The sequence below is a fragment of the Giraffa tippelskirchi genome, chromosome 4 (assembly GCF_054371585.1).
Source record: "Giraffa tippelskirchi isolate mGirTip1 chromosome 4, T2T-mGirTip1v1.2.pri, whole genome shotgun sequence".
In the NCBI taxonomy this organism is placed as follows: Eukaryota; Metazoa; Chordata; class Mammalia; order Artiodactyla; family Giraffidae; genus Giraffa; species Giraffa tippelskirchi.
In genome coordinates, this window is record NC_137278.1 from 86,718,608 (window position 1) to 86,742,961 (window position 24,354).

The following is a 24,354-nucleotide window of genomic DNA, read 5'->3' on the forward strand; positions in this document are numbered from 1 at the left end:
GGAGTGGAAAACATGCATTCAAAGGCTGAGATGTAAACTGCTGACTTGGAGCAATGGGAGGAAGGAACCACACTTTAGCAGTCTCCTGGCATCAGGCAACCAAATAGAAAGCACATCAGGAAATGAAACTGAAACACCCAGGAGCCCAGCACCGTGCTCCATCAGAGGAACCAAGTGGAGAAGAGGATTCTGATCCTCCTCACTGCTGTTAGAGGCAGAACTTAGAATCCCTCCCAGGAAGGAGAGAGAGAGGAAGAAATATCAACAGGAGCTTCAGGTTGGAATATGACTGAATTATGGATCTGGATAGATTGAGGGTTCATTGAACTGGAGAGGCTTACCTCAAATGAATAGAAGTCTGCCATCAACTGAAATGCAGGCTGTATCAGAGCAGCAGCTTGATTTATACAGAAACAAAGTTTGCATATGTTCACACCTGAATTTGTTAACTGTGAGATTCATCACTAAATCAAACAAAGGAAGTCATCATAGACTCGTTTCAAAATATTTCCATTGTAAACAAAGACTGAGTGGTCAGGGCTGTGCTTCACCTAAAGGAATTATTATAAGGGTGGACTACCAGTTAAGCCTTGGCCCAACTGTCTTCTGTACACTCTTGCTTCAATTTTTTAAGTCACCTGTCATGGAAAAGTAATTGCAAATTGTTTATGGGACACTGATCAAATGTATTTACCCAGATGTCCTGCTTCCTGTACCCTTACCACTCTAACACACAGAATCATAAATTAGATAGAGATCAGAACTAACTCAACTTCCCACATAAAGCAAATGCTAACCTCCTAGAGAATTGATGCCAATTAATTGCTAAGACAGTACTTTACATGACAAGTACAACAGAACCCACTTCAGCGAGTTTAAGTAGAAAAGGAATTTACTGAAGATATCAGATAGCTAATAGAATCTTTAGGAGGGTGCAGAGAACCAGGACTGGAAGGCTGTGTAGGCAAGAACAGGTAGTTTCAGGGCTGGGTCACTTGGAAATTCTGTGTCTACCTTTGGACTCAGGCTCTGCAGGACAGAGCTGGAGCAACTGTGCCACTGCTTTCACAAGATGGATGTCTCTCTGCTGTTTCACCAGGATGGCTTTCAGACTGTAACCCCTTGGTGCTCCAACTGTAGTCTTTTTTTTTTTTTTAATAAATTTATTTATTTTAGTTGGGGGCTTATTACTTTACAATATTGTAGTGGCTTTTGCCATACATTGACATGAATCAGCCATGGGTTTACATGTGCTCCCCATCCTGAACCCCCCTCCCACCTCCCTCCCCATCCCATCCCTCTGGGTCATCCCATTGCCCCAGCCCTGAGCATTTGTCTCATGCATGGAAACTGGAATTGTGTTCTGTTTCACATATGATAATATACATATTTCAATGCTATTCTCTCAGAACATCCCACCCTCACCTTCTCCCTCAGAGTCCATAAGACTGTTCTATGCATCTGTGTCTCTTATTCTGTCTCGCATATAGGGTTATCGTTACCATCTTTCAAATTCCATATATATGCATTAGTATACTGTATTGGTGTTTTTCTTTCTGGCTTACTTCACTCTGTATAATGGGCTCTAGTTTCATCCATCTCAATAGAACTGATTCAAATGTATTTTTTTAACGGTTGAGTAATATTCCATTGTGTCCACAGCTTCCTTATCCATTCGTCTGCTGATGGACATCTAGGTTGCTTCCAAAAATATGGAACGCTTCACGAATTTGCGTATCATCCTTGTGCAGGGGCCATGTTAATCTTCTCTGTATCGTTCCAATTTTAGTATATGTGCTGCCAAAGCGAGCACTCCAACTGTAGTCTTATGTTGGCTTCCAATCAGCAGAACCCTGAGGGTAGGTATGTACTCACTAACTTCAAGGAACGCTGTGAACAAGGATTTCTGCAAACATTGTGACACAGTGTGGGAAGGTGAGGGTGGGATGATTTGAGAGGATAGCATTGAAACATATACATTATCATATGTAAAAGAGATAGCCAGTGGGAGTTTGATGTATGACTCAAGGAACCCAAAGCCGGTGCTCTGCAACAACCTAGAGGGGTGGGAAGGCAAGGGAGGTGGGAAGGGGGTTCAAGAGGGAGGGGACATATGTACACCTAGTATCAATTCATATTGATGTATGGCAAAAACCATCACAATATTGAAGAGTAATTATCCTCTAATTGAAATAGATAAATAAATTTTTAAGGACGTCCCTGGTGGTCCAGTGTTTGGGAGTCTGCCTGCCAATGCAGGAGACATGAGTTCAACCCCTGGTCCGGGAAAATCCCACATGCCACAGAGCAACTAACCCTGAGTGCCACAACTACTGAGCTCGTGTTCTAGAGCCCATGTTCCACAACAAGAGAAGCCACTGCAATGAGAAGCCCCCGCTCACTGCAACTAGAGAAGACCTGCATGGAGCAGCGAAGACCCAGTACGGCCATAAATAAATAAATACATAAAATAAGTAGAATATTCAAAAAAAGAAAAAACTATTTAATAAATATTTTTGTTTGTTTGTTTAAGAAAAAAGGGTTTCTGGCTTCTGCTTTGTGAAAGTGAATGTCACTCAGATGTGTCTGACTCTTTGTGGCCCCATATACAGTCCATGGAATTCTCCAGGTGAGAACACTGGGATGGGTAGTCTTTCCCTCCTCCATGGGATCTTCCCAACTCAGGGATCGAACCTAGGTCTCCTGCATTGCAGGCAGATTCTTTACCAGCTGAGCCACCAGGGAAGGATTTAGGAATATGGATTTCATAATTTGGGAAACTCTCCAATTATTGGAAGGGTATTTTAAAATTCAAGGAGAGTAAAAGGTAATCACCAATTACCCTAAAGAAGTACACTACCCTAAAGAAGTATCTTTGGGCTTCTTGGCATTTTGAATGAGATTCTGATTCCTTGTAAACAGCATTTATTTGTCATAAACATCTGAGACCTGCTCTCTCTTCTCTAGGCCATGCCCCTGCAGGCATCTGAACACAGCTATCATACCTCCTTAAGGTGTTTTTTTCTTCTTGCCAAATATCTCTAGCTATTTCAAATGTTAATTATAGGAGAGGATTTCAGTTGTGTTGAAAATCAACAATCTGTCCTCCCACATTTAGTTTCTCTCACTAAAGCCTCTCTTATATTAGTGTATCTGAATTATTAGGCCAATTGTAAGGAGTAAGGATGGGGAATTATAGATTTTTTAAAAATATTTAATGTATATATAAAACAGAGAATAATAGACACAATATGCCCCTACTTCCTAAAGGAGTTAGTCAAGAAGTTTCGACTCTTGATTAAGGCATACTAGGAAGTTACCAAACATGAGTTGGCCCAGTAACTTCCCCTGCCACTGACTTTCTGGGAAAGAAGACTAGCAAAATTCTAGAACAATTAGAATTATGAGTTACAGGCCCCCAGGGAGAAAAGTACTGTGACTTTTCCTCTTCTTTTCCATTATATTGAGAGTAAAAGGCATGAGAATCTATAAATGTTTAAAGTCACAGAATAGCATGCAGGTGGTATTTTCAGATACAGTAGCTCAGATGATGTTCAAAAAATCCTGGAGCAAGCTGGCTAGCCACCATTTTACTGCTAAGAAGCTTAACTGACCTGTTTTAGAAGCAAAATGAAACCCACACTTAAATTTAAGTCTTAGCTCCAGATCCCTGGGCATTTCCATTTTGCCATACTCCCTGGAAGGCTTCCCTGGTGGCTCAGGTGGTAAAGCATCTGCCTACAATGTGGGAGACCCGGGTTTGATCCCTGGGTGGGGAAGATCCTCTGGAGAAGGCAATGGCAACCCAGCCCAGTACTCTTGCCTGGAAAATCCCATGGATGGACGAGCCTGGTAGGCTACAGTCTATGGGGTCGCAAAGAGTCGGACACGACTGAGTGATTTCACTTTCTTTCTTTCTGGAAGAGTAAAGGTTGGGAAGAGACTGGGAAGAAAAGTAAAAGGGCAAGGGACATAGCTCTTGGAACTTATTCAGGATGTCAAAATTTCTAGTGTATTATCCATTCTACAGCTGAGCTTCCCAGGTGGCACAATGGCAAAGAATTTACCTGCCAGTGTAGGAGATGCAAGAGATGTGGGTTTGATCTATGGGCTGGGAAGATCCCCTGGAATAGGAAATAGCAACCCACTCCAGTACTCTTGCCTGAAAAATTCCAAGGACAGAGGAGGCTGGCAGGCTACAGTCCATGGGGTCACAAAGAGTCGAACACAGCTGAGTGAGCACAGCAGGGCATCCATTCTAAATGTATTGAAAAGACCTGACTGCAAATCTGTTTGCAAAGGAAAGTTATGAGGCCATATGGAGGATGTGCTTGAATGCAGGTGGATATCATTGTGCTCATTTTACAGCATTAGTCTCCTGCAGCTGCTGTAACAAAATACCACATGCTGGGTGGCTCAAAACAACAGAAATTTACTCTCTCACACTCTGGAGGCCAGATGTCCCAAATCAGCATCACTGGGCTGATACCAAGTTGTCAGCAGGACCACACTCCCTCCAGAGGCTCGGGAGGAAAATTCATTTTTTTGCCTCTTCTAGCTTCAGGTGGCTGCCAGCATTCCTCGACTCACAGCCGGTCCAATCGCTGTCTCCATGGTCACATTGTCTTTTCCTTTCCTGTTTTGAATCTCCTTCTGCCTCTCTTTTATGTGGACACTTTTTTTTTATTGCATTTAGTGCTTACCCAGATAATCCAGGGTTATCCCCCCATCTCAAGAGCCTTAACCATATCTACAAAGATACAACATTTACAGATTCCAGGGACTAAGACTTGATACATTAATATTTGGATGGCCCACTACAATCACATTTCCACATTCCCTTTTTCTATCCTGTTTTACATCATTTGTTATTATAAAAGTAATAGGTGTTTGTTAAAGAAAATCAGAAAATATGGATAAACAAAAGAAGAAAATTTAAAATTATCCCCAAGAGATGAGTACTGTTAATATTTTTGGTGCCTATCTTTATAGTATTTCTCTGTGAACATACATTTACATATAGATTTCATTAAAAGTTCAAAAATCCAGGCTGATAGCACAGTCCCTGGTCTTACTTCAGAGAAACCCTTCTCACAAGTTGGGAAACACTGTTGTTAATCCCATAGAAAACCAAGAATGTTGAATTTATTTAGGGTAAAACTTCAATATCCCTCTATATCAGATAAGTTAATGTCAGAAAGCTCTTTTTGAAATAAGTTTTGTAACATAAAAAGTTCCTGATTGTGCCAAGGTAGGGGAAAAAGTATTCAAGAACGGCATTCAAAAACAAGTGCTGGGGGAAATGTCTCCATCCCTGAAGCCTGGTGTAAACCTGCTTCCTGGAGCTTGTGGTTACAAGCTCTTAATGTGTGTGTACAAGTGGGAGCCAGTGGCTCTTCAAAGTCAGGAGGATGCCCTGGATACCATCATGGGATGGATCAACAGTGGTGGTCCATTTGCTCTGTGTTAATCTTGCTCAGGACTCTGGTGACTAAGAGTATGCACTTGCTACAGTCTCCTGGAATCCAAGGGCTTCTCAGGTGGTGCTGGTGGTAAAGAAGCCACCTGCCAATGCAGGAGACATAAGAGACACGGGTTCGATCCCTGGGTCAGGAAGATCCCCTGGACGGGGGCACAGCAACCCATTCCAGTGTTCTTGCCTGGAGAATCCTATGGATAGAGGAGCCTGGCAGGCTGCTGTCCATGGGATCACACAGAGTTGGACACAACTGAAGCGACTTAGCACACACGCACTCTGGGACCCAAGGTATAGATGATAAGTATGACTTTGGCTGTGGTAGCAGTAAACTTTAACTAACCAGCTCATTTCATTTCTCTTGCTTTCTGTCTCGGTTAATAATAAAAATTAATATACATTAAATGTTCAAAACACATTGTTTTTTATTTTAAGCTATAGAATAATAAACTAACAGCAACAGGACTCACATTTTGTAAATAAACAAGGAAAAAATGAGTAATTCCTTTCCTGATGTGAATTTCCAGCTTTGCATCTTTTAAGCTCATTTCACTTGTACTTACACTCATCTTCTCTTTTTGAACTGGAAGTTCATACTGTGTCCAAACCATTCTTACTATGCTTTGAAGAAAAAGAGGAACTTGTCAGTGTTTGCCCTTCTCTTACAATCCCTTGCCAGAAATAGAGAGACTTCAGACCTACAAGAACACCGGATTTTGCTGTGAAACAGAAAGCAAACAAAAAGAAATTTTATTTTCATTTTTAGCCACAGGATGAGAAACTTTTATTTTTAAAGTGTCTTTTGATCCATCAAGAAGAGGGCAATGGGATTGCTCAGCCAGGTACTGTGGGGACAGAGAATGGGGTATTAAGTGGGTTTTGGAACAAAATATTGACATTTGGATTTACATTCATTTAAAGTTTGTTTCTGGTGGGTATGAAGCCTTAACTCTAAAGAGGGCAGTGTTGCATGACTGGTTGGATTTGCCAGCAGGGAGACTTTAGGAGTCATGAGTCTGGTCTGCTGGGGTTTCATCCAGTTTTTCAAAACTGAGGTTTAAACTAACATTAAGTCAGAGGGGTGCATTTGTGTTTACTGTGAGACAAAGTGAGGGGAAGGACTTTGAAAATACTTTGGAGCTTTATAGATATGAAACCTACTCTCATTCATGAGACTTCTGTTAGAGTTGCAAAAGTTCAGAGCTGCAAAGCTGTGGGGGCACTGCTCCGCCCATCCACTCCCCTGCATTAGGAGAAAGCTGCTATCTAGACAGAGAAGTGAAGGATGCTTAGAGGACCCCTGTTATTGATAGGATCTTCACAGACTTTGGGCTTCCCTGGTAGCTCAGATGGTAAAGCGTCTGCCTATGACGCAGGAGACTTGGGTTCAATCTCTGGGTGGGGAAGATCCCCTGGAGAAGGAAATGGCAACCCACTCCAGTATTCTTGCCTGGAAAATCCCATGCACTGAGGATCCTAGTAGCCTACAATCCATGGGGTCGCAAAGAGTCGGACACAACTGAGCGACTTCACTTCACTCACAGACTTTATCTCAGTTAATCCTTACGACCCTGAGGGGAGAGGTGGAAAATGCAGAGAGACATCAAGTGACTTGCTGCGGATTATGCAGTAATTGTCTAAAGAATTGTCTAAAGATGGGATAGAACCCCATCTTCTGTCACTGTTCTCTTAACAGTTCAGCAACCTTCTATAATACTAATTGTGTTAGCCTGCTCCGGCTGCCATAACAAAATACCACAGACTGGGTGTCTTAAACAACAGAAAGTTATTTTCTCACAATCCTGGAGGCCAGAAGTCCAAGGTAGACAGAATGTTGGCAGGTCTGGCTTCTAAGGCTGCTCTCTTAACTTGTAGATGGCTGCCTTCTCCCTGTGTCCTCCCACGATCTCTCCTTGGGGCAAGCATCTCTCAGGTCTCTCTTTGTGTGTCCACATCTACTCTTATAAGGACACCAAGAAGATTAGAGCTTCAACATATGGATTTCAGGGGGGTGGGGCGAACACAATTAAGCCCATAACATTAACAGTAACAATAATCTGTGAGATTGCTGGAGTCTATTGGAGATCTAAGTACATTCTAGACTAGAGCCTTTTTACTGGAAAGGGAGACAGATAATACCCACTGATCATCTCTGTCCCAACTGCTTTCCTGTTTAATTTTATTTATTTATGACTGTGCTGGGTCTTCGTTGCTGTGTGGGCTTTTCTCTATTTGTGGGGAGTGGGGGCTGCTCTCTAGTTGTGGTACACTGGCTTCTCATTGCTATGGCTTCTCCTGTTGTAGAGCACAGGCTTCAGTAGTTGCAGCCCTTGGGCTCAGTAGTTGTGGGTCCCGGGCTCTGGAGCACAGGCTCAATAGTTGTAGCTTAGTTGCTCTACGGCATGTGGAATCTTCCTGGGTCAGGGATCAAACCCATGTCTCCTGTATTAGCAGGCAGATTTCAATTCACTGTACCACCAGGGAAGTCCTAACAGCTTTTTTCTAATTTTGTCCATAAACTGTAGAATGCTCCATAGACATGAGTTTTATGGGTCCTGGGGAAATTCATTTCTCTAAGGAACTCATGTAACCATTCTAAAGAAAATACCTATTTTTAGAATTAGTCTAAATATTATTTTCCAAAGCACAAATATAGGAAAAGGACTTCTTCTGTGTAATTCAATTATTCTCTGGACATTTTGCTTCAGGGTGAGGGCTGGGGGTGTTCATAGCCATAGCCAGGGTCTAGGGGAGCAAGATGGTCACAGTCTTATTCTTTATGCCAGTGGGTAACAGAGTGGATGACCTGAGCTTTGGACTACAGGCAGAGTTTATTCTTGAGAGAAATAAGTAACAGGTCAACAGTCTCTGACTACGTTTTCTGATCTAGTCACAGACTTCTCTGTGGGTAGGAAGACTCTCCAGTATCCAAACTGAATATGAATTTTTAACATCTTCAAAATCAGCTGAGATTCCTGCCTGATGATCCATGTAAAGTTTTAATCACTTTTGCAGACAAGGTGACTGGATGGCTAACTTTGAATCTAGTTTATTCTGTTTATATGTGAATATAAAAAACTTCTTGGCTCCTTCCTCTATCTTCTTCCTCTTTTTTCTGTTCTCACTTAAACTCTGACCCATTCAACGGAGGGCTTGTTATAGCCATGCGTTCCGGGAAACAAGCTCACTCAGAAGGACGATGCAGATAGTGAAGTGCAGTTTATTACACCGGCGGGCCCGAGGCAGAGTATCCTCTTAGCCAAGGACCCCGACCAGCATTTGTGAAAATCTTTTATACCCCATGTGAACGTGTCTGAACCCACCACCCAACTTCCTTGTGACTTACATAAACAAAGGAAAGGTAAATACAATCACAATAACTCCATCATTCATGTGTTATGTGTTCAAACAGTCAATAATCAATAAGCCTGAGGTTACAGATAAGAATTTATGACCTGTCCAGAGGGGGTCTTATCTTTCTATTGTCGTTTCCACAGGCACTAAGCACAGAGTTCAGAGTCCATTAGAGAGGTGGCCGAGCATAATCAGCACGAACAGGCCTAAGATGGAGTCCAGGCCCTATGAATTCCTTCTTCAGGCTGACCCACACTTTCTTCCAAGGGGCGTGTAGGAAAGGAAGGAAGAAACTATAGCAGTTGTTATCCTTTCTGTGTGCCAGTCACTATCCCTTGACTGAGGATTCCCAGCCTGTCAGTGCTAGAGCTTGAATTTATCTCAATTCAGGCATCAAAATGCAAAATAGGCCCTTGCTCACACTCAGGAGTTGTCCCAATCCTTGTTTCCAGGCTCTTTCCCCTATAGCTCTTAACCTGTGCAGTTTCCTCTGCCTAGAAATGGCCTTTCCCCTTTACAGCCTGGTAACTTTGGTTTCCTTTAAGAACAATTCAAAACTTACCCCCTCAAGGCAGAAATAAATATCCCTCCATGGAAGCCCTACTGACCTTCAAACTTTTATTGACTTCAATTCACAATAAGTAAGACATCACTACCCAGTGCCAGGATATAACTGAAACAAAATAACTGAAACAAAACTTTCAGGAAAAAATACAGAATAGTTACAGCATTCTGATAGTTTTAATTTTATTTCACTTTTTAAATTATATTAATCGTAGGACACTTCAGTTGATATCAGTTCAGCACAGTCACTCAGTCATGTTCTACTCTTTGCGACCCCATGATCCGCAGCCTGCCAGGCTTCCCTGTCCATCACCAACTCCTGGAATTTACTCAAACTCATGGCCACTGAGTCGGTGATGCCATGCAACCATCTCATCCTCTGTCTTCCCCTTCTCCTCCCCGCTTCAATATTTCCCAGCATCAGAGTCTTTTCAAAAGAGTCAGCTCTTCCCATTAGGTGGCCAAAATGTTGGAGTTTCAGCTTCAACATCAGTCCTTCCAATGAATATTCAGGACTGATTTTCTTTAGGAAGGACTGGTTGGATCTCCTTGCAGTGCAAGGGTTTCTCAAGAGTCTTCTCCAACACTACAGTTCAAAACCATCAATTCTTCGGCGCTCAGCTTTCTTTATAGTCCAATTCTCACATCCATACATGACTACTGGAAAAACCATAGCCTTGACTAGACAGATCTTTGTGGCAAAGTAATGTCTCTGCTTTTTAATATTCTGTCTAGGTTGGTCAAAACTTTCCTTCCAAGGAGCAAGCGTCTTTTAATTTCATGGCTGCAATCACCATCTGCAGTGATTTTGGAGCCGAAGAAAATAAAGTTTGCCACTGTTTCCACTGTTTGCCTATTTATTTGCCATGAAGCGATAGGATCAGATGCCATGATCTTAGTTTTCTGAATGTTGAGCTTTAAGCCAACTTTTTCACTCTCCTCTTTCACTTTCATCAAGAGGCTCTTTAGTTCTTCACTTTCTGCCATAAAGGTGATGTCATTTGCATATCTGTGATTATTGATATTTCTCCCAGAAACCTTGATTCCAGCTTGTGCTTCCTCCAGCCTAGTGTTTCTCATGATGTACTCTACATATAAGTTAAATAAGCACAGTGACAATATACAGCCTTGACGTACTCCTTTTCCTATTTGAAACCAGTCTGTTGTTCCATGTCCAGTTCTAACTGTTGCTTCCTGACCTGCATACAGATTTCTCAAGAGTCAGGTCAGGTAGTCTGGTATTCCCATCTCTTTCAGAATTTTCCACAGTTTATTGTGATCCACACAGTCAAAGGCTTTGACATAGTCCATAAAGCAGAAGTAGATGTTTTTCTGGAACTCTCTTGCTTTTTCGATGATCCAATGAATGTTGGCAGTTTGATCTCTGGCTCCTCTGCCTTTTCTAAAACTAGCTTGAACATCTGAAGTTCACGGTTCATGTATTGTTGAAGCCTGGCTTGGAGAATTTTAAGCATTACTTTACTAGCATGTGAGATGAGTGCAATTGTGTGGTAGTTTGAGCATAATTTGGCATTGCCTTTCTTTGGGATTGGAATGAAAACTGACCTTTTCCAGTCCTGTGGCCACTGCTGAGTTTTGCAAATTTGCTGGCATATTGAGTGCAGCACTTTCACAGCATCATCTTTCAGGATTTGAAATACCTCAGCTGGAATTCCATCACCTCCACTAGCTTTGCTCCTAGTCATGCTTCCTAAGGCCCACTTGACTTTGCATTCCAGGATGTCTGGCTCTAGGTGAGTGATCACACCATCGTGGTTATCTGGGTTGTGAAGATCTTTTTTGTATAATTCTTCTGTGTATTCTTGCCACCTCTTCTTAATATCTTCTGCTTCTGCTAGTTCCATACCATTTCTGTCATTTATTGAGCCCATCTTTGCATGAAATATTCCCGTGATATCTCTAATTTTCATGAAGAGCTCTCTAGTCTTTCCCATTCTATTGTTTTCCTCTATTTCTTTGCATTGATCACTGAGGAAGGCTTTCTTATCTCTCCTTGCTATTCTTTGGAACTCTCCATTCAAATAGGTGTGTCTTTCCTTTTCTCCTTTGCTTTTCGCTTCTCTTCTTTTCACAGCTATTTGTAAGGCCTTCTCAGACAGCCATTTTGCTTTTTTGCATTTCTTTTTCTTGGGGATGATCTTGATCCCTGTGTCCTGTACAATGTCATGAACCTCTGTCCATAGTTCATCAGGCACTCTGTCTATCAGATCTAGTCCCTTATATCTGTTTCTCACTTCCACCATATAATCGTAAGGGATTTGATTGAGGTCATACCTGAATGGTCTAGTGGTTTTCCTTACTTTCTTCAATTTAAATCTGAATTTGGCAATAAGGAGTTCATGATTTGAGCCACAGTCAGCTCCTGGTCTTGTTTTTGCTGACTGTATGGAGCTTCTCCACCTTTGGCAGCAAAGAATATAATCAATCTGATTTCAGTGTCGACCATCTGGTGATGCCCATGTGTAGAGTCTTCTCTTGTGTTGTTAGAAGAGGGTGTTTGCTCTGATCAGTGCATTCTCTTGGCAGAACTCTATTAGCCTTTGCCCTGTTTCATTCTGTACTCCAAGGCCAAATCTGCCTGTTACTCCAGGTGTTTCTTGACTTCCTACTTTTGCATTCCAGTCCTCTATAAGGAAAAGGACATTTTTTGGGGGTGTTAGTTCTAGAAGGTCTTGTAGGTCTTCATAGAACTGTTCAACTTCAGCTTCTTCAGCATTACTGGTCAGGGCATAGACTTGGATTACCGTGATATTGAGAGGTTTGCCTTGGGAACGAACAGAGATCATTCTGTCATTTTTGAGACTGCATCCAAGTACTGCATTTCAGACTCTTTTGTTAACTATGATGGCCACTCCATTTCTTCTAAGGAATTCTTCCACAGTAGTAGATATAATGGTCATCTGAGTTAAATTCACCCATTCCAGTCCATTTTAATTTGCTGATTCCTAAAATGTCGACTTTCACTCTTGCCATCTCCTGTTTGAACACTTCCAATTTGCCTTGATTCATGGATCTAACATTCCAGGTTCCTATGCAATATTGCTCTTTCCAGCATCAGACCTTGCTTCCATCACCAGTCACATCCACAACTGGGTGTTGTTTTTGCTTTGGCTCCATCTCTTCATTCTTTCTGGAGTTAGTTCTCCACTGATCTCCAGTAGCATATTGGGCACCTACCGACCTGGGGAGTTCATCTTTCTGTGTCCTATATTTTTGCCTTTTCATACTGTTCATGGGGTTCTCATGGCAAGAGTAATGAAGTGGCTTGCCATTCCCTTCTCCAGTGGTACCATTATTTGTCAGAACTCTCCACCATGACCCGTCCATCTTGGGTGGCCCTACACAGCATGGCTCATAGTTTCATAGAGTTAGATAAGGCTGTGGTCCATGTGATTATATTGGTTAGTTTTCTGTGATTGTGGTTTTCAATCTGTCTGCCTGCCCTCAGTTGATATCATGACCTGCTAATGAGTTCAGCAGTTTGGACAATTGTCCTCAAGGACACTCTTTCATCCTTTGACAGCTTTTCTTGCTTCTCTCATCTCTGAAAGCCTCAGATGCTTGGCACCTCACACAGATGCACTGGGGTCCAGTTCTTTGGTGTCCTATACATTAGTCACCTAAGAAGTTCCATTTTAATCTCATTTATTTGTCCAGTGATGAAAAGTTTGGCCCTAAGAGCATGACTATTTGTATCTTAGATGGGTGTTCCTCACATATTTGACATTTAAACAAATCATTTCAGACACCTCCCTCCTTTACATAATTTAATTTTTAATAATAGTCATATGACAGGATTAATGATAGTAATGGCAAAAAGGAAACTCAGTGAGAATTTTCTTTTTCTTCAGTTTAATGTGGCAAAATACACGTAACATGATATTTACCATCTTAATCATTTTTTAAAAATAGACATTGGATTTTATTTTATTTGTTTATTTTTTGGCCACGCCACATGGATTGTAGGGTCTTAGTTCTTGGAACCAATGCCCCTGCAGTGGAAGCAGAGTCTTGACCACTGGACCACCAGGGAACTCCCCTATCTTAACCATTTTTAAGTGTACAGTTCAGTAGCAGTTATGTATATTCACACTGTGGTAGAATCTCCAGAACTTCTGCATATTGCAAAATTAAAATTGACATTAAGCAAGAATGCCCCATTTCCACCCTAGCAACAGCTCCTGGCAACCACCATTCTACTTCCTGTTTCTATGAATGTTTTGGCTACTCTAGACATTTCATGTAAGTTAAAGCACACAGTTTTCATCTTTTTATGACTAGTTTATTTCAGTTAGCATCATGTCCTCAAATCTCAGCAATATTGTAGGTTATAACAGCAGCTTGTTTTCTTTCCTTGGGACAGGATAATCTCTAAGTCCATCCATGTTGCTGCAAATGGCATAATTTCATTCTTTTTATGTCTGAGTAATATTCCATTGTATATATGTATTACAACTTCTCCATCCATTCCTCTGTTGATGGACATTTAGTTTGCTTAAACCTAGGAATATTATTCAGCCATAAAGAAGAATGAAATGATGCTATTTGAAGCAATGTGAATGGATCTAGAGATTATCAGAGTAAGTGAAATAAGTCAGACAGAGAAAGACAAATATCATAAGATCCCACTCATATGTGGAATCTAATTTTTTAAAAAGAGATACAAATGAACTTATTTACAAAACAGAAACAGACTTACAGATAATGACAACAAACTTATGGCTACCAAAAGGGAAATGTCGGGGTAGCATGGAGGGGTAATCAGGAGCTTGAGATGAACATACACACCAGAGGATCTTCCTAACGTAGGGGTCAAACCCAGGTCTCCCACATTACAGGCCAATTCTTCACTGTCTGAACCACCAGGGAAGTCCCAAACATTCACACATTACTCTATGTAAGATAGATAACCAACAAGGACCTACTGCATAGTGCAGGAGATTCTACTCGATATTCTATGATAACCTGTATGAGAAAAGAATCTAAAAAAGAATGACTATGTGTATATGTATAACTGAATCACTTATCTGTAGACATGAAATTAACACAACATTGAAAATGAACTATACTCCAATAAAATTATAATATTTAAGAATAAATAAATAAAATATGATTCCAGGTTTCGGGCATCAGTCCCAGTGTTCTGTGTCTTGCATAGCCCCTTCTGCCTTGAGAAACAGAAATTATATAATTTGTTTTCTACTATGCAGACTAGGAAGGATTCACAAGTCTGGTCTGGTGAGCTTCCAGGAAATAAATTTTAAGTGTTTATTATATAAAGTTTATTCACACTTTCTTGATCTAGAAGTTACACAGGAAACAGCAGAGAACTGAAATAAACCAGGTTCTGAAGAGAGGGAACTCTAAGTGTAGGCAGAAGGGTTGAACTGTGACACCCCGTAGCATCCACAACTTGGAAAACAGGAAGTTTGACTCTAGGACTTAGGTGATTTAGAAGCTGCATCACTATTAATGTTTGCCATCATTTCCTGTTTCTCTGTTCTGATTGCTTTTGCTATGTAATAAACTGCCCTAACTTGTCACAGTAAAAATGAAATAAAACAAAATAAAATAAATATTGGAATGCAAACAATTCTCAAAAAGAAAAAAATTGAAGAATTTACACTATCTGATTTCAAGACTTACTCTAAGGATACAATAATCAAGACAGAGTAACATTGGCATAAGGACAGACATAAATCAGTGGAACAGAATAGAGTCCAGAAATAGATTCACAAGTTCAATGGATAAAAGATATTCTTCTTAACCAATCATGATGGAAACATTGTATATCCCTATGGAAAAAAAGTGAAACTCAACTCCTTATCTCACATCATAACCAAAGAAATTATCTCAAAATGGATCAATGGGGATTTCCCTGGTGGTCTAGCAGTTAAGAGTCTGTCTGCCAGGGATTGAACCTGTGGTCCAGGAAATAAAATCACACATGCTGCGGAGCAATGAAGCCCATGTACCACAACTACTGAGCCCACAAGCTCTGTAGCCCATGTGCCGCAGTAAGAGAAGCCACTGCACCAAGAAGCCCACAGATCACAACTGGAGAGCAGCCTCCACTTGTTAAAACAAGGGAAAGCCCAGGTGCAGCAACGAAGACCCAATGCAGCCAAAAATAAGCAGACAAATAAATAAATGGGACCTAAATAAAATCTAAACTTACAAAACCTCTAGAAGAAAATAGATGAAAATCTTTGTAGCTCAAGATGAGAATGATTTTGTTGATAGGACACAAAAAGCATGAATCAAAGAAGAAAAAATTCGTAAGTTGAGCTTCATAAAAATAAAAATGTTTTTGCTCTTCAAAAGATGCAGAAGAATAAAAGGCAAACCGTTGTACTAATTGTATTTTTTATTTTCCAAATTTTATGGAAATAGAAACATATATCTATAATGATACTTGTCCATGAATGTTCATAGAAGCTTCATTCATGACAGCCAAAAACTGGAAACAAACCAAATGTCTATCAACAGAACTAATAGGTAAATGGATCTTTTCCAACAGTGAAATACCGCTCAGCCATTTAAAAGGACTGAACTATCAACACCTGCAAACAATAAGGCAAATTTTAACAGCACAATAATAAGTGAAACGAGCCAGACACAAGAGTAACACTACATTTGTCCATTTACACGAACTTCTAGAACAGGAGGTGGCTCAGTGGTAAAATAATCTGCCTGCCAATGCAGGAGACTCAGGAGACGTGGGTTCCAACCTTGGGTCAGGAAGATCCCCTGGAGGAGGAAATGGCCACCCATTCTAGTATTCTTGGCTGGAAATTCCTACAGACAGAGGATATCGGTGGGCTACAGTCCATAGGGTCGCAAAGAGTTGGACACAACTGAGCACGCATGTTGCCCTAATGGTCTGGTAGCGAGTGATGAGAATGAAGACAGAACATGAAATCTGGTGCAATGGGTCAAGGGACCTGCAGCCTCTGTTGGACTGAGGTGCAGAGTCCCTCTGAGTCCAGGTTTTATTCCTAATTGCAGACTACAAGACTTTCTTTGATCTTATCTTTCTCAAGACACTACACTGGCCTAGTCCAGATCTCCTTGTTTTTACCCCAGGCCTTTCCCTTCTGGGATAGTCTTGGGAACAATTAGCAAGTGTGTAGGCAGCGCTCATGCCTGACGCTGACCCGGTGTTCCAAGGTCCATGCTTTCATAATCCCAGTCATACTCCATTCTGGGTCTGGTCTTGGGGTTTGTAACAAGGTGATTACTCTAAGAAAAACATGAAAGATAATCATTAACACAGTTTCTTAATATATGCTGTTTTTCCAGGTGCAATTTCTGTGAAATTGCTCAAGGCTGTGAAAGTACATTATTAGGAATTCCCACTACACACACACACACACACACACATGCTAGAACAGGCAGAAGTAATTTATAGTTAAAGAAATCAGATCAGCGGTTGCTTTGATGGGGACTATAAAGAGGCACGGAGAAGGCAATGGCACCCCACTCCAGTACTCTTGGCTGGAGAATCCCATGGACAGAGGAGCCTGGTAGGCTGCAGTCCATGGGGTCGCTAGGAGTCGGACACGACTGAGCGACTTCACTTTCCCTTTTCACTTTTGAGCATTGGAGAAGGAAATGGCAACCCACTCCAGTGTTCTTGCCTGGAGAATCCCAGGGACGGGGGAGCCTGGTGGGCTGCCGTCTGTGGGGTCGCACAGAGTTGGACGTGACTGAAGCGACTTAGCAGCAGCAGCAGCAGCAGCATAAAGAGGCACAAGGGAACTTTCTGCACTGATGGGAATTTTCTAAAACTTGACTGGGGTAAAATTAACTTCAGTGTGTACATTTGTGAAAGTTCCTTGTATTTTATTCTGTGTGAAGTATAAGTCAATGAGATTGATTTTTAAAAGGAGGCAGTTTTGGGACTCCCCTGGTGATCCAGTGGTTAAGATTTTGCCTTCCAGTGCAGGGAGTGTGGGTTCAATCCCTGGTCAGGGAGCTAAGATCCCATATGCCTCATGGCCAAAGAACCAAACTGTGGCGGATTCATGTCAATGTATGGCAAAACTAATACAATATTGTAAAGTAAAAAATAGATAAATAAATAAATTTAAAAAAAAATGAACCAAAACATAAAACAGAAACAATGTTGTAACAAATTCAGTAAAGACTATAAAAATGGTCCACATCAAAAAATCTTTAAACAAAAAATAAAATGAAGCAATTTAATACTTAACTGGTACAGAAAGGTCTCAAAAACTTCAGTAAATGAAAAAAACAGATGTCAAACATTATGTAATCTGTGTTCTTCTTGGTGTGGAAAAAAAGAAAAGGAAAGTGACAATGGTTGCTTCCTGATAGTTTCTGTCTTGTTAGTTTTACAGAATGAGAAGTATCTTACAGAAAGAAGAGAAAAATATTGGAGTCATATTTGATTTCTCCATTTGGAAATAATATTGTCTTTTGAGATACAGAAAGCTGGGAAGTTTTTATTCAGAAAAAGTAAGTATACTAGAAATCAAATCTGCCTGATTACATAGTGTGCTTTCAAATATGGGTGGTATTGAATAGAAAAATCAATTTATGCCTTCCTTTGATCAGTTATATATGGAATTCCCATCATATATTCTTCTGTGATTTGGAGAATTCACTTATAAATATGGTGGCCCATGATAAATGGCAGAACCACAGATAAGCCACAAAGAGTGATGGTTTTAAAATATTGGTCCCCTGCCATCACCTGCTCGGGCTTACCCTCCTGGTCAGACAGCACAGAGACCTGTCAAGATTATTGTGAAGAAACATGGTATAGATCTAAGTGGCAACCAAAATGTAACTCTTTCCACCTTTATGACCAGGTCTAGAGTATGCTATCCAATGTAGTTAGTAGCAAGCAGCCATATGTGTCTATTTAAAATGTGAATTTAAATAAACAAAAATTAAGTAAAATTTAAAATTCAGTCACACAGTCACTTGAGCCACATGTGACTAACGGCTCCACTACTGGACAGAACAAATATAGAACATGTGTACCATCTCAGAAAATGTGGTGACATCCCAGCTGAGGTTAGCAGTAGGGATGAGCGACAGAAACAAGGGGGACCTGGGATGGGACTCTGGAGGTCTGAGCAGTTCAGATCAGAGAGGCCTCGGGGTCTTTGGGAGCAGATATCCACTTGGATTTGTCAAGAAAGATTTGAAAAGCAGGAGTAGCCTAGCCCGGGAGAAAAGTAATGCAGACAATGTCTGAGAGTATGACACCAGAGAGACATTTCTCAGAGCTGGCAGGGACTGCTTGGGAGAGTTAGATCTTGGCAAGTCAGACGTGAGACAGCTTTTCCAGGGAACCTCACCACGAGAGATGAGAGTTTTGCAGTGATACTCTTCAGAAAATACCAAACTTCACCACAGATAAAATGTGCTACTCCTTTGAGTGGTGGCAGCAGAATAATGGCTAACAATAGTAGCTAACATTTATTGAGCTATTACTTTCTATGAAATACTAGACATGAATTCTCATTACAACTTCATAAATAACTTCTCAACTCCATTGTACAGATGAGGAACCAATGGTATACTGGAGCTGGTTCTTACTGTTTTATGAGACCTGATTGCTGAATGTTTATGCTTTATGCTAGCCAGCTGACATACACTGTTAGCTTGAAATTGGTCACAGTGGAAATATTTATAATGTGCACATCGGTATGTGCTATGAATTTGGGCCTTTACCCTCAGAGAGGCAGTGTTTTCAACAGTTAGCAGCACAACACTGAAACAGGCTCAGAGAGGCTTAGCAACTTGCCAAGGCTTCCCTGTTGGCTCAGATGGTAAAGAATCTGTCTGCCAATCCAGGAAACCTGGGTTTGATCCCTGGGTTGGGAAGATTCCCTGGAGAAGGAAATGACTACCCACTCCATTATTCTTGCCTGGAGAATTCCATGGACAGAGGAGCCTGGCGGGCTACAGTCCATGGGGTCACAAAAAATCAGACTGACTGAGCAACTAACACCTTCATGTTTTCAAGGTTACACAGATGGTAGCAACTGGCAGATTGTATGCCAGTCTCCTTGTTTGAAAGCCCAACATCTTACCCTTCTGACTTTATTCTTGTACAGTGAGGACAAGATTACTCACTTTACTTTGTTATCAGAGAATAAAACATCTGTTCATCAAGGATTCTGATGTTAGGAATGAGGGGCTTTACAGAGCTCTTCTTGAAGGCCTGGAATTCAAGCATTTGGCATTCCCATAATTCCAAAGAGGTCCAAAGGAGGTGGTGGTGGGGGAACGAATGACTCTAATGCTCTGGCAACATGATGCTAGTACACATATTTTGTATAAATGAATAAATGTGTATATTTCCCCTCACTTCCTCAGTGAATTTCATAAAGGAGAACAGTCAAGTTCTCATTCAAAGGATGGGAATGACTGTGATAAAGCAAATTTTGGATGAGCTATTTGTATGGAATGTTATGAATCACGAAGAAATAAATGTCATTTGCTGTGAGAAGTTTGAGCAGGACGCTGCAAGAGGGGTCATTCACATGATTTTGAAGAAGGGTTCAGAAGCCTGTAACCTCTTTCTTAAATCCCTTGAAAAGTGGAACTATCCTCTGTTTCAGGAATTGCATGGACTAAGTAAGTATCAGTTTGCTTTTATATGTTCTACAAACAGAATAAACCACGAAGAAGATCCATAGTCCCCATGACAGAGCCTCTGCTCTCCTCCCTTTTCATATTCCTGGGCTGTGAGCTTTGGTCACATTCAGGAAAAGCTCAGACACTCTCAGGAAAAATAAAAACACTCCCACTAGATTACTTGATGGTGAAGCCAAATAAGAAACTCCAAGGTCAGGGAATAAATGATTTAGCATAGTCTGACTTCAGAATCAAACTGGACAATGAAGGTACTTAAGTAGTCAATGCAGGGACTCACCTGGCAGTTCAGTGGTTAAGACTCCACACTTCCACTGCAGGGGGCACAGGTTCAATCCCTGGTCAGGGAACTAAGATCCATCATGCCAAGTGCCCCCATCCCTAAAAAGAGATGTCAATGCAGTAGTAGTTTTCAACATTCCTCAATCTGATGAGAACCATCTTTGGACAAGTGGCCCCATGACTACCTACTCTGATCCAAGCACCCTGCTAAAGAGAGCCTGACTGACTAAAGAAGCATGATTCTGCTTTTCATGAAATAGTAATCAAGGTTAACTTTTGATTTGCCGAGCGTCACCCCAGACCATCATTCTCAGCCATTTCCCCACTAGTCTCATGTACTTTCCTTATCCCAAACGCTGGCTCCTCTCCTTTCCAATCAGCTGCTACAAAGTTTGGTGGTGGAAAGGAAGAAACAGAAGGGGAACGAGGGTAAAGGGTAACAGGGAAAAGCGGGAGTAAATATCTGGAACCCTTTCTGCCAGTTCAGAAATGGGGAAGGAAATTAAAGTCAGATTCTCAGCACCACTGCTCCATCCTCCTCCTGAACACTAGGTTCTGGGGAGACACAGAACTGGGTCCTTTTTAAGCTCTGCTCTTCTCCAACAGGTCTTTTTCATCAGATGTCAGAAGAAGACTTAGATGATTTGGCTCAGGAATTAAAGTACTTCTATCAGAGCCCATCTTTTCTCAACTTCTATCCCCTGGGTGAAGATATTGACATCATGTTTAATTTGAAAATCACCTTCACAGAACCGGTGCTATGGAAGAAGGACCAACACCATCACCGCCTGGAGCAGCTGACCCTGAGTGGCCTGCTGGACACTCTTCAGAGCCCCTGCATCATCGAAGGGGAATCAGGCAAAGGGAAGTCCACTCTGCTGCAGCGAATCGCCATGCTCTGGGCGTCCGGAGAGTGCCAGGCTCTCACCAAGTTCAAATTAGTCTTCTTTCTTCGTCTGAGCAGGGCCCAGGGTGGACTCTTTGAAACCCTGTGTGACCAACTCCTGGATATACCTGATGTGATCAGTAAGCAGACTTTCATGGCCAGGCTGCTGAAGTTACGGCAGAGGGTTCTTTTTCTTCTTGATGGCTACAATGAATTCAAGGCCCAGAACTGCCCAGAAATTGAAGCCCTGATAAAGGAAAACCACCGCTTCAAGAATATGGTTATCGTCACCACCACCACGGAGAGCCTGAGGCACATCCGGCAGTTTGGGGCACTGATTGCCGAGGTGGGAGACATGACTGAGAGTGGTGCCCAGGCTCTCGTCCAGGAAGTGCTGAGAAAGGAGTTCGCTGACGGCTTGTTGCTCCAAATTCAGAAATCCAGGTGCCTGAGGAATCTGATGAAGACCCCTCTCTTTGTGGTCATCACTTGTGCAATTCAGATGGGGAAAAGTGAGTTCCACTCTCACACACAAACCACGCTGTTCTGTGCCTTCTATGATCTGCTAATAAGTAAAAACAGGCACAAACGTAAAGGGGTGGCTCCAAGCGAAGTCACTCGGAGCTTGGAGCACTGTGGAGACCTAGCTCTGGAGGGTGTGTTCTCCTGCAGGTTTGATTTCGAACCAGATGACTTGTCCAATGTGAATGAGGATGTCCTGCTGACAACAGGACTCCTCTGTAAATACACAGCTCAACGGTTCAAGCCAAAGTATAAATTCTTTCATCAATCATTCCAGGAATACACAGCAGGACGCAGACTCAGCAGTTTACTGACATCTGGAGAACCAGCAGAGGTGACCAAGGGGAATGGTCACCTGCAGAAAATGGTTTCCATTTCAGACATTACATCCAAGTACAGCAACCTGCTGCTGTACACGTGCGGCTCATCTGCTGAAGCCACCCGGACTGTTCTGAAACACTTGTCATCAGTGTATCAACATGGCAGTCTCCTTGGACTTTCTGTCACCAAGAGGCCTCTCTGGAGGCAGGAATCTATACAAAATATGAAAAGCACCACTGTGCAAGAAATTCTGAAAGCCATAAACATCAATTCCTTTACAGAGTGTGGAATCAACTTATTCCGTGAGAGTATATCCACATCTAGCCTGAGCAAAGAATTTGAAGATTTCTTTCATGGTAAAAGCTTATATATCAATTCAGAGAATATCCCTGACTACTTATTTGACTTCTTTGAAGACTTGCCTAACTGTGCAAGTGCTCTGGACTTCGTTAAACTGGACTTCTATGGGGGAGGCTGTGGCTTCATGGGACAAGACATAAGCAGGACCCAGGATCAAGAGTTCTCAGGAACCTACATTCCCAGCAGGGCTGTGTCTTTGTTCTTCAACTGGAAGCAGGAGTTCAAGACCTTGGAAGTCACACTCCGGGATTTCTGCAAGTTGAGTAAGAAAGATATCAAATATCTGGAGAAAATATTCAGCTCAGCTACAAGCCTCAGGTTGCACATTAAGAGATGTGTCGGAATGGCTGGAAGCCTCAGTTCAGTGCTTAACATCTGTAAGAACATTCACTCCCTCATAGTGGAAGCCAGTCCCCTTACCCTAGAAGATGAGCAGCATATCACATCTGCGACAAACCTGCAGATCTTGAGTGTCCATGACCTACAGATTCAACGGCTGCCAGGTATTGTGAACACCAGCAGTTTAAGCTATAATCCAACCTGGTTATTTACTGCAGAAATATTAGCTATCATTTGTTTTGCTTGAAATTTTCCAATAGTTTCTATCAGGAGTCAGGACTTAGAAGGGAAGTGGGAGGGCTTGGGAGAGCGTTCCTTGCCAGGGGAAGGCTGTCAGATTGGGAGGCCCTAGGGTGGATTCCCAGAACTGAAGCCCTGTAGTCTGACTGCATAGCCATGTGGTAGTGTGTATGGTGGTGGTGGTGTGTGTGTGTGTGTGTGTATGTAGGTGTGTGTGTGCATGTGTATGTATACAGTAAGTTAAGCTTGTTTTCTGTGACCCCTCCATCTTTTCAGCATCTCTGTCTCAACCCAACACTCACTGCGTTCCTACCAAGTATCACCTGTCCTTCTTTGAAGTCTGGGAGGAAAACCACCCATTAAATGATCCCCTGCAGAAGCAGGTGGCCAGTCGTGTCACTAGACTCCTAACTAGGACACTGCAGCGCATACCCAGTCCCACGTTCACCCCAAGTATCATTCATTTTGAAAGAAAATTTGGCGAACAGGTTTTGTCTAACATGAAGAAATGCGAGACATCAGACACAATACATATGGGGTAAATCTTTCTGGGTAAAGGGCAGTTTTATGCTCACAATATGAAAATAACACTAAAGGTGAGGGTTACCTGTGTAGACCCTTACCTGTGTAGACCAGCCACACCTGTGTAGATCCCTCCTGTTGACCAGAGCAGGGACTGCTGAGTTCTGTGTAGTTATGAGGCGACAGGAGCCTTGCTTTATGTGACTGTAATCTGAGATTGGTTTTTATCCACAGATGATTTCCCTTTTGGCTTTGTCTCACTTGTCACCATGTAGGGGATATTTTCTATCATTTTGAGAACCTAGAATCTTTTGTACAGATAAGCTTTGCAACCTTCTACTCAATGCAAGAATCCCTTCTATGAGGTTCTGGATAGTTTCTCAGACTATTAGACTACCTTCTGTGTTAGAAGGCTTACCATCTCCTCTTGATGGCAATTCCTTCATGCCAATTTGGCAAACTGGTCACTTACAGGCTGAATTTGATCTACATATAATTAAAAATTTCCTTTTTAATGTTGGCCAATATTTTGTTCTTAATATTTTAAATTTATTTTTTGAGTAAGGTATTCACATGGTCCAAATTATAAAATAATCTATAATGAAAAGTCTCTGTCCTTTCCCTCTTCCCTCACAATGATTCTTTTCCTTGAAAGAGCTGTCACCATTTTGAAGTTGGGAGATGTCATATGGAAATACAGGATTCTCATTTCTCTTGAAAATTACAAAACTTCACAACTGCACTTGGTAACAACTGGCTAGAGCTTCATGATCTGATCCTATGCTCTTTGGACAAGACACATAATCTCCAGTAGGACACAGAGGTCACCTGT

General features: G+C 41.7%; 1 protein-coding gene and 1 non-coding gene across 3 annotated transcripts in view; one reads left to right on the plus strand and one right to left on the minus strand.

Moving 5' to 3' along the window:
- Positions 1 to 1,706: 1,706 nt before the first annotated feature.
- On the minus strand, positions 1,707 to 1,813 carry LOC145504002 (U6 spliceosomal RNA). Its single transcript, XR_014051996.1, has one exon. It is a non-coding gene; the product is annotated as a U6 spliceosomal RNA (small nuclear RNA).
- Positions 1,814 to 6,153: 4,340 nt separating this feature from the next.
- The window catches only part of NLRC4 (NLR family CARD domain containing 4), a 47,619-nt gene continuing 29,418 nt past the window's right edge, over positions 6,154 to 24,354 (plus strand). For both annotated transcript variants that reach the window (XM_081590299.1, XM_081590300.1), the window contains exons 1-4: positions 6,154 to 6,318; positions 17,771 to 17,896; positions 19,772 to 20,032; positions 20,939 to 22,924. In XM_081590299.1, the coding sequence (XP_081446425.1) occupies position 17,896; positions 19,772 to 20,032; positions 20,939 to 22,924 (2,248 nt within the window). In that variant the 5' untranslated portion in view covers positions 6,154 to 6,318; positions 17,771 to 17,895. The remainder of the gene's footprint in view (positions 6,319 to 17,770; positions 17,897 to 19,771; positions 20,033 to 20,938; positions 22,925 to 24,354) is intronic.